Source organism: Coloeus monedula (genome assembly GCF_965178545.1).
Source record: "Coloeus monedula genome assembly, chromosome: 24".
Taxonomy (NCBI): domain Eukaryota; kingdom Metazoa; phylum Chordata; class Aves; order Passeriformes; family Corvidae; genus Coloeus; species Coloeus monedula.
In genome coordinates, this window is record NC_138804.1 from 1,820,872 (window position 1) to 1,837,282 (window position 16,411).

The following is a 16,411-nucleotide window of genomic DNA, read 5'->3' on the forward strand; positions in this document are numbered from 1 at the left end:
AATATCCACGTTAAAAATTAAAAAATATCTCTACCAGCTTCCAGCCTCATGGACACACATAGGCAGAGACCACATTCATCTCCCTGAAGAGGTAAATACCCTCAGCAAAGCAGTAAATGCAGAAACAGCACAAAACTCCTCAAATTTCGCAGCGTTTACGTAGAAAAACTTTATTCCAACTGAAGGACTTACACGCAATTAGTCATGAGGAGATGGAGAGTAACAGGCTGCTGGTGGCACTGGACACCCGAGTGGAAGACGTGCAGGACCTTGTGGTCAAGGACTAACTCCTAAAAAAAGTAGCTCATCCACGTTTCATTTGTTTTCCACCAGCTGCCAAGGCTGTTGAGGGCACCGGGGTCATCCGTTGGTACAAACAAACACCTTTTGCAACTTGAGGGCTCCCCCAAGTTTTAAAAACCATTTCACAGAAAGGAAAGAAACATTATGTGAAAACACAGCTCAAGAAACACACAATAGAGCAAAAAACATGGGAGGTGAAGGAGGCTCTGCAGGAATAGCTAACGAATCCAAACCGCTGGCGCCCAGCAGGAGGGAGGAAAGGGAAAGGAAGGAAGGAATGAAAAACCCAGAATTGCCAGGAGAGACAAAAAAATAAAGAGAAATTTCAGTTCAAGTCAGAACTTGCAAGTCTTGTATCTGCAAAGGCAGGAAAAGCCACAAGGTACAGATAACTGAAGGAATTCCAAGGCTTCTGAGTTGTACTGAGGAGGACAAGGCCTTCCACACCATTTCTGAGCTGTGGGGGGATTAACACTTGGATCATCTCTGTTGGCTCAAGCCCACTCGGGCAGCTCTGCCAATGCAACTTTTGTTTAAATTAGGCAAAAGCCCGTGGCTGGAGCAAGCCAAAGAGAGAGAAAAAAACCCAATCCCAAGCTTGCTCTGTGATGAAGGCAGTGAAAATGGGACAGCCAGAGCAATAAAGGAGGCTGCTGTAGGAATTCTGGCCAAGGAGCCACAGCAGGGGCCTGGCTGAGGGGGCTGAGCCCTTTTGTTTTTGGGGTGGTGGATTCTCAGTGTCTGGGTGGAAAAACCTGTGATGGGATCTACAGGAGGATGGCTGAACACAAAGTCTACGTGTGTCTCAAAACCAGTGTTAAGTCAATATCAGGGTTGAGAGGGAAAGAGAAGGAGAAAGACTAAAAATAGGGAAAAGTTGTCATCTAGGATCCTTGACCTTCTGGATCCACGCTTCCTTCAGGATCTTCATCGTTGTAGATGTTCTCTGCCTGCAAGACAGGGATGGAGGGACTGAAGAAGCATTTCCCACCCCTTTGGACAGGATTCCACCTGCCAGAACACCTCAGAAAGTCCTGGTAATTTTTTATTTGCTGGATCACCCATCCCTGATCCCATTAACATTAAAGCAGCAACACAACCAACCTTATCCATAAAAGCCAGGTCTCGAAAAACTTCCTAAGTGTCCTGTAAATAGGAATCTGCTAAAGGAGAGTCCACTGCAAGACTTACAAAAGTGTTTCAAGTATTTATTTTGTAGATCCTCTACTCAGCAGCACTTTCTAAAAGAACTACACAAGAAAGCTGCCAAGAACAAAATTTAGAGATAAACAAACAAACAAAAAAAAAATAGGCAAATGGTCTTGTCAAAGGTCAAAATTGTTTTCCAAAACCTTCAACAGCTGGGAATGTAGGGGCCAGCAAATTGTTCCTGTTCATCAGCACCCTTTTCATCTTTGGAGAATGAAATCTCAAATATTCTTAAAGAGAATAACTACAGAAACCTCAACTTCATCCTTGGTTCTCACACACTGTTTTCATTCAAAGACAGAAGGGAAAACTTTCCTTCTGCACCAGCACTTCTTTTTTATAAACACAAAACATGTCCTGAGTATTTGGAAACCATTGTTCTGGCCAAAGCTAAAGGGGATTTCACTGTCCCTTTGAGATTTCAGCAGTGCTACAAACTGGGTAATTCTGAGGACTGTAAATAAAAGCAGGAATGCTGAAATCCAGGAATTTCAACACCATCTCCCACCTGCCACTTCCTGCACCTTCCCAAGCAACTCACCATTTGCCAGACTTGCATGATATTATCTTCTGATACAGAACAAATGACCCAGGGCTCATTGGGATTCCAGGAGAAATCCGAGATCTTTGCAGTATGACCCCCATGGATAAACTAGGATTGGGGAAACAAAAAGGGGAATGGTTTGAGATTTGCATTGCAGGGTGAGTAATAGGTTAAAATCATTCATGAGAGTGAAAAGACTCACCAACAGCTCTGGGGGACCATCCTCAGCATCCTCAGGGGATTGCTCCTCTCCAATTTTACTGCAGAAAAAAAAAGAAAAGGTGGGGGTGGTTGTTTTGTTTTTGTGAAGTGTGATGCAATTAATCAATAATATTTTGTGGGGAAAACCTGAGGAATTTGGGATTTACCTCAAGTCCCAAACATTTAGCCTGCGGTCCGTGCCACTGGAGGCCAGGATGGTTTCATTATGGGGAGACCACTGAACCTGCAGACAGGGATAAATTTAAAAGTGAGTTTAGAGAAGCTGGAACAGGACATTCCCAACACTTCATTTTGTACCCTGGAAGCTCTACAAGGATTCAAATTGATAACAACACAAATATATGCAAATAACATTTATCACAGGAAGCAGTTTGTGTATATTCACAGACACACAAAAAAAAAGACATTCCACCAAAAAAGTGCCACCTGGAATTTTTCCTCTAGCAAAGCCCACGTGTTTCCAAGTGCAAACAGCTCCCAAGGGTATTGGCTGCTCCTTATCTTAATAAGGATTGCACAAATAGAACCCACGGATTCCTTCAGCACTAGGCACAGCTCTCACATGAAAAGAAATCACTGTAATTAAGCTTAACTGCCCAAAAGCTCACATTTACTGCTTCTGCTGGAGATAAAGCTCTCCAGAACACACCACCTAATAGGATCACAGGATTAGGAAAGAACACTGAATTCTGCACACCAACGTGGCATTTCAGGATTCTGTAATTTTATTTAGACATAACACAGTCTGAAATGATAATCCCTCCACCAAAAAAACCTCTACATATTTTTCCTCTGATTAAGGCACGAGTTGGTGATGGAAATATTTAATCTGCTAAGCAGGTGCTGCCTATGATGTGAACATTCTCTACTTATAGCAGCAAAACCAGCAATTATCTTTTGTCAGAGGGTGTTAAACCTTCCTGCAGGAGCAGGCTCAGGAGGTGGAAACACTGCAGCCATTTCCCTGGGCCTCCTGCCTCAATCTGCTGCCATGAATAATTTAATGGACTCTGCACTGCTACCATTTCATCCTTCTGCTGTGGTTAAAGCTCCAGAGCATTTCCCTGAACCCTTTCTGGACACTCTTTCTGTACTGGAGCTCTGCAGCTCCACAACACCACCCAGAAAAGTATAAGCAGGTGAGAGAATAAAATATGAGTTTTAAAGTGCAAAAACGTTGTGGAAAAGACTGGTTTTCTTTCCCAGACTGCTGAGTAGAACTAAGTCTGTGAGGATAAAAGATAAAGACTGGTTTTATACCTGAAATATTTCATCTTTATGTGATTCAAAGGAGTGCAGCTTCAGTTTTAGGTTTCTCAAGTCCCATAGAGCAACAGTCTAGGAAAAAAAAAAAAAATTTGTTGAAGTAACCAACATGTACATCCACCCCAGAAACTGAGCAAGGATGTTCCAAGATCAAGGCAGAAGTACCTTATCAGCTGATCCTGTGGCCAGGATAAACTCACTGTAGGGATTGAAGGAGAGGCAGTTCACTTCAGCTGTGTGAGCATCCACGGAATGACTGGGTTTGGAGGTGTTGTTTGACCGGGTGTCCCAGCTGGGAGGGGAAAACATAGAATTAAAACAAAGCTTTATAGCCCATTTCACCGAGGGATTATGGAGATGACAAAGCCTGAGGGGCAGCAGCAGTTTGTGAAGGGATTCCCCCACTTACATCATGAGCTTCTGATCATCAGCAACGGATCCAAAGAGGGATTCATGGAGCAGGTGCCAGGATACATCTTCCACCACTGCTGTGTGTCCTGTGAAGATGGTCTTGGCATCCACCACTTTGCCTTCTTTGGGAACAGCGCTGATATCCCACAAGCAAATGGTCTTTAAAACAACAAAAATGTAAAACATTACATCTTTAACCACTCTCTTTCCCTCCTCCCCCTCAAACCCAGGATGTTTTTGCCCTTCCCAAGGCACACCAAGTGCAGGTGTAACCCAGCTGTGCTCCAAATACTCACATGATCATCAGAAGCACTCAGCAAATGCCCACTGAGGTTTGGGTTCCAGGACAGTCCATACCCCTCCTTCTGGTGCCCACGGAGACGCAGGTCCGGGTTGCACTCTCCAGAAGGATCTGGAACGAGGCAAGGTGAGAATTCCAGTGCCTGGAATCATTTCCAGCACATCCTGCAATACCTGGCATTAAGTTTACTTTTAGCCCAGTAGCCACCTCCATGCTTTGGCTCAAGTTGCCTGGTCCAGCTGCGTGGAGAAACAGCAGCTCAGCTGTTACTGCTGAAAAAACTCCTCCTGAACACCCAGAAATATAAGGTGGGATATTTCTCTTTCTCTCATCTTCTCCAAACTGTCCTTTTGAAGTGAGGAAGGCACTTCTGATGCTCCTCACAAGTGGCAAAAGGAGTTACTTTAAACAGTCTTGATGAGTTCGTAGGTAAATGACTTAATATATTTACAGGATATCGAGGGAACAGCTCAGCTACCCACCAAATCAATCATAGTTTCCAAAAAATCCATTTCCAAAAAACCCTCAAATACCTGACAGTGAGGTGACAGAACAAGCAGTGAAAGTGCAGGAAAAGGTTTCCTTTTCCATGGGAACATTTGGATACATCTGTTTAAACTCCATACAAAATAACCTCATACACAAACACCCACTTGGCCCTAAAATCCCAAATAAGGGGTAATCCACACCATTTTTTAACCTCTTTTTCACCCTTAGGGAATGAGTGGCTGCTCTCTGAGGCACACACCTGGTTTGGAGGGGTGTTTGGTGTAATCAAAGACCAGGACATCACTGGAGGGAGTCTTGGTGGCGATGATGCAGGGGTTCTGGGGCATGTAACGGGCTCTGTTCACCTCTCCCTCGTGGTTTATCTTGATTTCAATTTCAATTTTTCCACTTACTGAGCCAAAGCCTCCAAACTCTAGGAATAAGAAAGCAGGAGTTGTGAATAATAAGCCAGTTTCAGAACAAGGCCCAAAGAGTTGATTCAAGGTTTGCTATCAAGCTCTCAGAACAGACAAAGTTGTGGTAAAAACAAATTGCAATTTTAGGACTGTGACACAATTTGCTGAAGCTCCCTTATCTTTATATATAAAGTAACCTGATAATTCATAAAACTGCACAATTTTGGCAAAAAGAATGGGTTTGGGATTATCTTAAAATTGGAGTATATATTTTTGAGAAATACTAAAATAGAATAGAAACAAGTATTTATTAGACAACCCCATGTTTATAAATAACTTTAAGAAGCCCAAAGATCAAAATACTCATTGCACAATCCAGACTTCCAGTGAAAAGAAGAGCAAACATTGGATCATTAAGGACTTTCACCAGGTGGAAAAATTGATTCAGCCAAGCAAACAGGAGAAATGCCTAACTTGGGACAGCCACAAAGGTTACAAAATCATCAAATTTAAGTCTGATTCACTGAATAACATACAATTTCACTCCAGAGGGGCTGGGACAACAGTCAGGCAGCAGGACTCAAGACAAATGAAGAATGTTTGAAATGTTACACTCCTCTGAAATAAAAGTATTTCACAGGAGCATATGTAAAATTTTTTTGCATGACTTTATGTAATGCAGATGTGGTAATAAAAATACCAATAAAAAGCACTGCATGGGATTCAATGTCAGTTCCTGAGAAACAGGGAAGGGAGAGGTTTTCCCACATAAATATTTTTGCAATTAACCTGCCCCTTCTGTTTTCATCATTAGATTATTAAGACATTCAAGAAACAGAGTATTTCTCTATTAAGGAGGCACCACTTAGAAATAAATTTGTTTAGAAGTAAAATCTGAGCTTTGCTGCCTGAACTTCAGGAAAAGACAAATTTTCTATTGATAAGGGAAGGGGAAAAATGGTTTAAATCCCCCTTTTTGGGCTCTTACCTCCTTTCTCACTGTCATAGTGAGAAGCATCAAACTGTGCATCGTCGTTGGGCAGCTGCACACTGGCAATCACCAGGTGGTTCTGTTCATCTGAGGTGTGGGTGCCCAGCACTAACCTGTGGATGCTGAAATCTTTGCCTTCAGGTCTACAGGGGAAGAGAAACAAAACAGGAATCACAAAATTGCTTCCCTGTGAGGATGGTGAGGGCCTGACACAGGAGAAGCTGTGGCTGCCCCTGGATCCCTGGCAGTGTCCAAGGCCAGGTTGGATATTGGGGCTTGGAGCAGCCTGGGGCAGTGGGAGGTGGCACTGGATGGACTTTATGGTCCCTTCCAACCCAACGAGTTTGGGATCCTGTGATCTCAACCTAAAAGTCTCTCAGCACAATCCTAGATTTTACTTTACCTTGTGACATCAGGAAGCCACTGAGCAGTCAAGCTGGGCCACTCCAGGGCATGGGTCATCACCAAATCATACAGGAAGGGGGTATTCTTTTTCCATATTTTATATTCCTCATTGATCACACGCTCTTCCACCGCATCATCAAAGGCTGCTGAAGTGGGTTTTTAAAAAAAAATACATACAATTAATTATTTATAAAAGTATTTACAGACACACAGCATCGTGGGCACGCAGTGGATTAGAGTCAACTACATCAATCACACCTTGGTCTGCTGCTGGATGCTCTATTGGAGCAGTTACCAAATGGTTAAAAATCTCCTGTTGCACTTGTTAATCCTTTTTTTTTTCTGGATATATGGCTGGGAACGAATATAAACTATGTCAAATTTCATCCCTGGAAGTGTCCCAGGGCAGACTGGACAGGGCTTGGAGCAACCTGGGATAGTGGAAGGTGTCCCTGCCCGTGGCAGAGGTGGAATGGGATGAGCTTTGATGTCCCTTCCAGCTCAATCCATTCTGGGATGATTTGCTGATGTTGTTACAGCAGCACAATAAAATTCTGAGACCTAGTGCACAGAGAGGCAAACCCCAGACTTGTAACGATGTTTAAATGCAGGAGATCCAGCAACTGCTCTTAAACAGACCGGTCTGGGTGCAGCCTTGAACTACTTGTTCCCAAAATCCAGTTTTCCAAGGCTCCTTCTGCTGCCTTGTCGCTCTCAAACGCTTTCTCAGCCCATCTGCCTCCGCTGTAGAGAAGGCGACGGGCAGACCCGGGGAGCTCACCCGCAAGAACGGGAACACCCCCATGCAACCGGGGCTCATCCCCTCGGAACCGAGGGCATCTCGGCGGAACGGGGGCACCCCAAAGGAACCGGAGGTCGCCTACGGAAGGGGAGAATCCCCGCGGAGCGGGAGCTCACCCATGAAACCGAGACACCCCCGCAGAACCGGGGCACCCTCAGGGCGCGCGGCAGCGGCCGGTGACACCTCTTTGTCTGCCCGCCCCCCTCGCAGGGCACGGCCCGGCCCTCCCGGCCCCACAAACCCCCTCCTCGGGGCGCAGGGGGCGGGCAGAGGGTCCCGGCCCGGACCGCTCTCCCCGGTCGGTGCCGCGGGCGCGGGGACGCGGCGGCGGCCATTACTGAGGGGGGCCCCTCAGGCCCCGCCCCCGCGCGCCCCCTGGCGGCACCGCCCCGCTCCCCTCACGCCGTAACGGGGGGGGCGGGGGGCACCCCGCGCCTCAAGGCCGAGGCCGCGCCGCCCATACGGAGCCTTTACCTTCCTTGTCCGCCATGGCGGGGCGGGGGGAGCGCGGCGGCCGCGGGGCGCGAGGCGGGGCGGGCTGGGCGAGGCGGGCGGGCGGTTCCTGCGCTCGCTGCTCCGACCCCTCCGGCCGCGGCTCCGTCTATTGTTTCCTGCCCCCGCTGCGTGCGGCTCCCGGCGCCGCGCACCCCTTCGCGCGCCAACGCCGGCCAATCAGCGCCCGCCGCCGGGAGGCGCCGGCCAATCAACGAAGGGCAAGGGGGCGGGGACGGGAGCGCGCGCGACGGTCACGTGGGCGGCCTCCCCTTGGGAGCCGCCATTTTCCGGAGCGTCCCCAGCGCGCCCTTAAAGGGGCCGCGTCCCGCGCTGAGGGGCGGCGTGTTCGGGGCCCGGTCTTGGTTCCTGCTCCTCGCTCCCGGTCCCCGATTGGGAAGAACCGTGGCTGCGGCTCCCTCCAGTCGTCACAGCTGTGGGCAGAGCGTGTCGGGGCGGGACTGGACCGGACCGGTGCGTGTGTGGGCCGAGGCCTCCTTCCAGGGCCGCCCGGACACCATCGGGTATCCTCGGCATGTTATTAATTCTCAATAATCATAAATATATTCCCTTTTTCCACAATTCAGTGCCGCGGTGAGTTTCAGAGATGTAATATTTGCTGGTTCTGGTTGACTGCTGAGGGTAACCCGGGACCTGACTATCCACAGCTGAGGCTTAACAGGTTTAAAATCAAATATCAAATCAATATCTGGGTTAATTCATCAAGAGATACCCCGACTTCTCAGTTTCAGACTTCTCCTTGCAAAACACCTGATATTTACCTGGAATTACAAACTGGATATCCTATGTCTTGATTCTAAGCTTTGGAGTAAGAATTAACTCCTATGTAAAAGGTATGGGATATCTGTAAATTATTTGCATTGTTTGTGGAAGTGTTGGGCTCAGCTGTGGATAAATCTTATGATGCACAAAAATATTAAAGAATGGTTATGATGTCTGGAAATCTGGAGAGGAAAATTAATTAGCCTGAAGTTAATCAGGTTTTTCAGTTCATGTCTGTTGGATTTACAAATGAACAGAAAAACAGCAACTACTGAGATCAGGTCTGAGAATCTGACTTTTAAATGGGGCAGTTGATACAGTTCTTTAGGGTTTTTTGGTTTTTTTTTTTTTTGTTTTGGTGTTTTTTTTTTTTTTGTGTTTTTTTTGTTTGTTTTATTTTTAAAAACTGCCAGAAAAGGAACACAGGAAACCCTTTGCACTTGGGTGACAGCTGGATTTGCCACGCACGTGCTTCTAGGTCTGGAGGTTTAAATGTAATCCTTGTCCTAAGAGAACATGACTTCCCTTTTTTTTCCTGAAGAAAAATCCTCTGTAAGGTCATATCAGGGGTTTTTGGGCACAATGGCATTTCAGATGTGTGATGTACAATGGGCTGAGCACCCTTGAAAAATATTAATTAGAAGTTAACCTAAAGCATGGAAGTTTAATTCAGGTTACAGCTGTTTCCATCAGGGCTGTATTTTATTCTTTGTGAACGAATGGAATGCTCAGTGTACACAACAAGGAGGAAGAAACATCATTCCTCCCAGAAAAGGCCAAAGTCTACAATTTCCTTAGGGAATGTTTTCCCTTGGCTCTGCATGCTGAGCAAACATCAGCTCGTGGCTGTGGGATTGAACTCCCAGCTTCCCCATCTCCCCCCTGGTTTGACACCAGATGACTGAAATCACCCGAATTTAGCACTCAAGAGGAATTCTCCGTGTTCTCCACAGGTTGAACACTCCGTGGCCGTGTTTCCCCAGCAGCAGGAAGTGAGGGAGAATTCCTGGATCTCCGCAGCACCAGGAAGTGAGGGATTCTTGCAGAGCCCTCAGCGATGGCAGCCGAGGACAGGGATTACAACCTGACCGAGGAACAGAAGGCTGTGAAAGCCAAGTACCCCCCTCTCTGTAAGAAATATGAATGTGAGTATTTTTAATATTCTTTTATATTATCCTGATGCAGCGTGGGGGTGACAGTGCAGTTGTGAGGGCAAGGAAGATGACAGGAAACACAGAAATGAGAAACCAATTGTCTTCATCATGCTTTTCTTGTTATGGGCACTGAAAAAAATCATGATGAAAATAAATTAAGTCTCACCTTGAAAACTTTTGCTCTTCTGAGCCCTTTCTTAGCAAGGCAACCCATTTTTCTACCTCTCATGTAGGAAGAGACATTCAAAAGTGTGCTGGTCTTGTGTGTGGTGTTTTTACTAAAGGTGATTATCTCTGCCTTTCCCCACCCCTGGAATGTCTCCTAAGAGGATGTGGGTGGCAGCCCAAGGGCCAGCTTAAGGCAGGAGACCATTCCCTGCCTGTTTTCCATATTACCAGTGTCTGTCTGGAGGGACTGTGTCTGTTACCTCTGTTAGAATTTATATTTTTAGGACCTGTTCAGATCTTTATTTGATAGAAGTGCAGAAATACAGTGACATATCACAGGAGCCATAACTGGAGGAGGTTTTATCCTTCTTTTGCATCCAAAGGAATTTGTTTGCTTTAGAGACTGTTGTTGAGAACCCTTTAATAGTGTGTGAACTCTCTAAACAGCACCAGAAGAATTTTTTTCAGTTGAAGTGATCATGGTCTGGCATTCATTTCACATCCCAACTTAGTTCTGCTGTAACTTTGCATTTCTTTCATTCCTCTGAATAAATATAAATGAGGTTCATGTAAAACTGGATACATGCTTGGCATGTTAATCATGCTTCATGAGTAAACTTTGCCTTCTGTTTTATATTACATCCTATGTTTTAAATTCTTCTCTTTGCATAATGGCTGCTTTTGGGTGTGGACAGGTAAATTTCCTCACTGAGCTGGAAATATTTGCAAATCTCATCCTCTGCATGAATAACTTCTAGTCCTGCAAACTTCAGCATAAACTCTTTACTCCTGGTTCACGTTTCTTTTTATTGGAGTTAATTTGTGGAAGCCTGTTGGGTTACAACAGCCAAACCCTGCACTGACATAATCACGTTAAACAGGGTTTTTTTTTTGCTGCTTGGCAGAAATAATCCAAAATCCCACCTGTGCTAAATGTTTCTAATGTACAGATTTATCACACCTGCAGATGAATGCAAAAATGTTCTGTTAGAAAATCAGGTATTGATGTATTTTTATTTTCTTTAATCCTCGTGTTATAAATACTTCTGGTGACATCATTCCTTTTCTTTTCGCTTCCCCTCAGATTTGGATCACACAGCAGACGTGCAGTAAGTGTGGGCAGCTGGGATTTGGATGACAAATTGATTATTTCTTACACTGCTTTAAGCCTGGAGTAACAGCCAAGGCCACTTTGCAGATGTAACACCTTGTGGAGCTATGAAATGTCACTCACTGGGTGCTTTGATGGTCGATTTTGTTCCTGCTTTTTTGGGGCACCATAGAATCACGTTTGGTTTCTTTTCTAATGTTCCCATGGTGCTTCTGAGTAAGCCTTTGTGTTATTTGGAAATGTCTTTTGAAATCTCCTTCTAAACTCCTCCTTTTAAATGAAATTTCTTCTGTGGGGTTTACTTTTATAGACACCAATTAGCCATATGAGGAAAGACCTTTTTGCTGACTGGTAAAACATTTATTTTCCATGTTCTCCCAAGAAACTCTTCTCATAAACTAACAGAAAAAGAAGGTGTTTTTTGCTCATTCACCTTCTCTGCATTAATTCTCATGTTCTGATTGCTCACCTGCAAGTTACTTTGGGGCTGTTTCTTTTTGTTATGATCCAGTATTATATTCCAGTAATTATTCCATGTGTTTTTAGGCTCCATGCCTGGGGAGACACGTTGGAAGAAGCCTTTGAGCAGTGTGTTATGGCCATGTTTGGCTACATGACAGATACAGGGACCGTGGAACCTGTGGATACAGTGGAGGTAGAGGCAGAAGGTGAGGACTGCACTTCTTAAATGGAGAATTATGAGAGGGAGAAAGGAACCAAAAATCTGAATCTTTACATTTAGTCTCACTGCAGTTAATTAAAATCTAACTAAGCATCACAATCTGAATCTCCTGTACATCTGAGGTGCTCTTAAAAATGTTTTTTTGCTCAGACAATCACCTGACATCTCTGCTTCAACCACACAGGACATGACATGTTGTCTCTTCTCTTCCACTTCCTGGATGAGTGGCTGTATAAATTCAGTGCTGATGAGTTTTTTATACCCAGGGTAAGTGGTCTGGTTTCATTTTTTTCCATTTGTAGCACAAGGCTGTTCCCTAATAATCCCAGCTCTGAATGCAATGGGATTTTAGGGGAAAAAGGAACACCAAAAAAATACAAGGCCAGGTTGGATAGGGCTTGGGGCAACCTGGGCTGGTGGAAGGTATCTAAACAGTAGAAAATAACCTTTGTAAGTGGGATTTACTGTGAATTTCTGCCTGAAGAGAGAAAGTGTGACTGACACATTTCTCCTCCCACTTTCTCTGCAGGAAGTGAAAGTGCTTCACATCGACCGAATGCAGTTCAAAATAAGATCGATTGGGTGAGCTTAAACCATTGTCTAAAAATGGATTGTGGACTTTACCTGCTTCCTTTGAGGCTTTCACTGTTCTGTGCTCATCACTGAAACTAATTATAACATTTGGTTATAAATATGTATAAATAAGTATATAAAATATAAATATATATATAAATAAGTATATAAAATTACAACCACCTCTCTCCTTTTGTTTTTGCCTTTACAGGTGGGGAGAAGAGTTCTCTTTGGACAAACACCCACAGGTAGGCAGTGGTTCCTCTTTTCCATTTTAGGAGGGGAGGTGTAGTGTCCTTTAAATCAGACCTCCAGAGATCAAAATAGAAATGTGGCTGAATGCTACCACTGAACTCAAGATCTCACTTTCTGCATGTTTTCTGTGAATGTGTCCCTGAAATTGTTGGCCTAAGCATGACTTTTTTCCTCAGCACTAGCAAAACTCAACAATTGGCTTCCTTTTTGTGATGTTGGTAACACAGAAAACCAATCTTTATTCAGAATTTGTGTGCTTGGGTTCCACATTTACTGGTACAGCCTTTTGCTTAGTCAGTTTTTGTTTTTTTCTTCTTTTTTTTTTTTTCCCCTAAAGAATTGCTAGAAGCAAAATCTGATGTCTTTACCTGTGTCATTTTTAGCCTAGCAAATGTTGATGGTCTGTCAGAGGTAAGAGGAGGAATTTGTGGTATTGAGAGGATATAAAATAAGGGAAGAGTTCCCTTTCCACTGTTTGGCCTGGCCATTAGTATGGTAACTTCCTTATTCATCAGAACAAATACAGCTTTTTGGAGGAAAAAAATGGATAGCATTTGAGGAAAGTGCTAAGAACTGGGGGTTATGAACTGATAAAAGGGATAAAATTTAGAAACTTTATGATTTGTGTCTCTTTCCTAGGGCACAGAGGTCAAAGCCATAACTTACTCAGCAATGCAGATCTGTGAAGATGAAAAGCCAGAAGTCTTTGTCATCATTGATATTTAAAGCAAGAAGAGTGTGGTTGAGTTGGATATTGGTCATCATCTGGCAAAAGCCCCCCAAAACTGTAATCCCTGTGGAGAAAATGAAGGAATTGGCCAGTTAAAACCAGAAATTGAAGGGAGTGATTGCAGGGAATGTCAGCCAGTGAGACAGAGAATAAGAAGAATTAATTGGGGTTTTGGGGGATATGGAGAAAGGAGAGGTTTGTACAGGTTGGAAGTCTCCCAGGAATGCTGGCAGTCATCTTTTAAGGCTGATAAATGTGCTGAGGGCTGTATGAAATACAGAAATTGGTGGAGCTGATAACTAAAATACTCTCTTTTTGCAGGGTGGCAGGAGATAATGTTCATCTAGATTGATTCCATTTGCATATTTCATGTTCTAATTCTGGGCTGACGTCCCTCCTCCATTTTACATAAATCTGAAATAGCTGCAGCAGCTCAGATGTAATGTCGAAAAAAAAAAAAATCGGAGTGTTTAAAATTAGACACCAAAAAAACCGATGCCAATTAAGCAAACAAACCACCACATCTTTTAAACGACTTAAAAAAGAAGTCGTGCCAGCAGGTGGTGCTGAATTGCTGTAAATAAATTGCCACGTGAAATCCTAAAGCCTGTGACCGTGTACCTGGAATCCTCTTATCACCTATGAGAACTCTGGAAAGTTGGCAGCTTTGCTGCTGTGGTGGAAGGGGATGCACCAGGTTGTAAAGGGATGTTCCAGGTTCTCCCTGGGTTCACTCCCAACTCTATGTTGTGAAAACAGAATCTTTTTTAAAAAGCAGATGGTTTGGATCAGTCTTTTAGAGAGGACAATACAGACCATCTTTTAATGTCAAAGGATTATGGGCTTCGTTGAATCAGAATTAATCAAAAATAATCAAAGTTGTGGTGTTGTTTTTAAATGGGATGGCAAGTGTGCATTACCTGCTGTTTAATTTAATTTAAAGGTGAAGAACACAGGCATGGCTTGCTCTGTTACTGTAAATGCTCCAAGTGCCTTTCTCTGGAGGTGGTGTCTCATCCTATAAAGTCATCTTAAATAGTTCTGGTTTAATTTCCATGTTGTAAAGACGGAGGGATAAAACCCCTCTTATTTTTTTAAGCAAGCCTGAATGCCGAAATAAAACTTGGACTGAAAGAATCAGTGGCTTTGTGAGTGATTTTGTCCGGCCAATTCAGACACAAATTAATTACACGTGTGCTTTGTTCCCTGCTAAGGTGAGCAGACTTTTATTTTATCAGTAAGAATTGCAACGTGCGAGTTTAATGGTACAAAATAAGCGTGATTTTGACAGATTGGGGTTTATTCCTCCTCAGGCAGAGCCCTGGACGCACTGAGGGCGTGGCCGCCATTGCGGCCCCTCAGAGGCCGCTCTGGAACCTCATTGGCTGGCTGCGTCACGTGACTGGGATCGGCCAATCGGGCGTCGAGTTGAGGTGGCGCTTGTTCCCCACAGCCTGAGGGGCTCAGCGGGGGCTGAGGGTCAGTGGCTGTGGGGACACGGACACTGACTGAGGGGCTGGGGCTGAGGGAGGGTCAGTGCTACAGGGACACGGGCACTGACTGAGGGGCTGTGGATGAGGGTCAGTGGCTATGGGGACATGGACACTGAGGGGCTGGGGTGGATGGTCAGTGGCTGTGGGGACATGGACTCTGACTGAGGGACTGTGGGCGAGGGGCTAGGGCTGAGGGTCAGGGACTATGGGGACATGGACACTGAGGGGCTCAGGGGTGGAGCTGGGGCTGAGGGGAGGTGGGCACAGGGGCAGAGGGGCTGTGGGGAGGCGAGCGAGGGGCTGGGGTTATGAGGAGATGGGCACAGGGGGCTGAGGGGCTGTGGTGAAGTGAACAAGGGGCTGAGGGGTCAGAGCTGGGTCTGTGGGGAGGTGGGTGTAGGAGCTGAGGGCAGCCTTCCTTTATCTCAGCTCTCTAAAACGTGAGAAAAGAAATTTACGTGGTTAAATTTTAACTTTGTAGACAAATGCTGAGGTGCCCCAAGATCAGTCCCAGGCTATAGTAACACACTGAAGTGCTCTACTCTTTGAAATACTGACAGGAGCTTGCTAGGAAAACATTTGGAATTAACTAAGTGTTATTAATCTTTTTTCCCCCCCCACCAATATTTATTAAGTACTTACTACAAAACAGGCCTTAAATTCACCTTGTTCATTTGCACAGCTGTGGTAGTGGCAGGTTTCAGCTCACAGTGCTGCTCTCCCAGGGCTTTACAGGAGACCACTGAGACAATTAACTACTTGAAGGTGGGTAATTAAAAAACACCCTTAGACTGCAAACCCTTTAGGGAGATGTCAAAGGATTCTGTTCATGCAGGGTAGAGTGATGAAGTACTTGGAAAAGACCTGCATTGGTGGTTACTAAATTTACACATTTCAAGGAAAACTGAAAAAGGCTGGAGATTGGGAGAGCATTAGGGAATTTTTCCAGAAGCTTGCCCCATTCTCAGTTTTCCTGAGTTTAATGGCAGCTGTTGGAGGCAGAGCCTGGATGTGGATCAATATGGCTGTTCTCAAATTCTCTGTGGGGAATTTCTGCTTTCTTGGCAGTAACTTCAGGCTACAGATGCTGCTACCGGGAAAGGAAACACAGCATCAAATGAGACATGAGACCAAACAGTGGCTCTTTATCAGGAGTACCCACTGGGAATGCCATTCTCTGCTCTCAGGCAGAAGGTTTCCTCTGTGCACTCCTTGAGCTTTTATTTTTTAATCATTTTAGTACCAAGTGTTTTTAGTTTCTCTACCAAGTGCAGGTTCTCTGAGCCAAGTGGCTGGGGAAATAAATACGACTAAGAAAGCTAAAGAGACTCCAGAATTACAAAGGTTGCTTAACCTCTGAGGGAAATTGTGCTTATAAAAAATGTTTTCATGCTGTCAAGCACCCTAAAGTTATACAAGCAAGAGAGCCTTTCTAAAGTAGCTCCATGATCTTAAGGCATAAATGTCCCACTGAAATTCGAGGGACTTGGCCTCTTTATTCCTAGAGTAAGATAGATGGGTTTAAGCAAATCTTGCATCAATCCTGGAAAAAAAAAATGGAAAAAACCTGACAACTGTACTTCCAGTGATTGCACTTTTATTTTCCTTGGA

The 16,411-nt window shown here is 44.7% G+C and overlaps 2 protein-coding genes across 3 annotated transcripts; one reads left to right on the forward strand and one right to left on the reverse strand.

The window, feature by feature from the left end:
* Positions 1–154: 154 nt before the first annotated feature.
* On the reverse strand, positions 155–8,007 carry RBBP4 (RB binding protein 4, chromatin remodeling factor). Of its 2 annotated transcripts, none has more exons than XM_082296815.1 (12): positions 7,834–8,007; positions 6,556–6,700; positions 6,150–6,295; positions 5,005–5,178; positions 4,252–4,367; positions 3,954–4,114; positions 3,710–3,836; positions 3,539–3,616; positions 2,425–2,501; positions 2,259–2,316; positions 2,054–2,164; positions 155–1,253 (listed from the first exon to the last, which is right to left on the reverse strand). In XM_082296815.1, exons 1-12 carry the CDS (start codon positions 7,847–7,849, stop codon positions 1,188–1,190), a joined length of 1,275 nt encoding a protein of 424 aa, XP_082152941.1. In that variant the 5' UTR covers positions 7,850–8,007; the 3' UTR covers positions 155–1,187. The 2 variants fall into 2 exon arrangements, with proteins under 2 accessions (XP_082152941.1, XP_082152940.1); XM_082296814.1 differs by having other exon boundaries at positions 6,556–6,703.
* Positions 8,008–8,181: 174 nt separating this feature from the next.
* On the forward strand, positions 8,182–14,444 carry ZBTB8OS (zinc finger and BTB domain containing 8 opposite strand). Its single transcript, XM_082296385.1, has 8 exons — positions 8,182–8,445; positions 9,588–9,779; positions 11,041–11,065; positions 11,614–11,735; positions 11,934–12,016; positions 12,279–12,331; positions 12,534–12,570; positions 13,217–14,444. The coding sequence occupies exons 2-8, from the start codon at positions 9,692–9,694 to the stop codon at positions 13,301–13,303; spliced, it is 495 nt and encodes a 164-aa protein (XP_082152511.1). The 5' UTR covers positions 8,182–8,445; positions 9,588–9,691; the 3' UTR covers positions 13,304–14,444.
* Positions 14,445–16,411: the final 1,967 nt, after the last annotated feature.

Bases quoted from the DNA above. Each gene is read 5' to 3' on its own strand.
- RBBP4 (XM_082296814.1), bottom strand. The intron at 5,179-6,149 runs GTAAGAGCCCAA...TCTTATTCCTAG, and splicing joins CTATGACAGTGAGAAAGGAG to AGTTTGGAGGCTTTGGCTCA. The intron at 4,115-4,251 runs GTGAGTATTTGG...GTTGTTTTAAAG, and splicing joins TGAGTGCTTCTGATGATCAT to ACCATTTGCTTGTGGGATAT.
- ZBTB8OS (XM_082296385.1), top strand. From the start codon at position 9,692: ATGGCAGCCGAGGACAGGGATTACAACCTGACCGAGGAACAGAAGGCT. The intron at 11,736-11,933 runs GTGAGGACTGCA...TCAACCACACAG, and splicing joins AGTGGAGGTAGAGGCAGAAG to GACATGACATGTTGTCTCTT. The intron at 12,571-13,216 runs GTAGGCAGTGGT...TCTCTTTCCTAG, and splicing joins CTTTGGACAAACACCCACAG to GGCACAGAGGTCAAAGCCAT.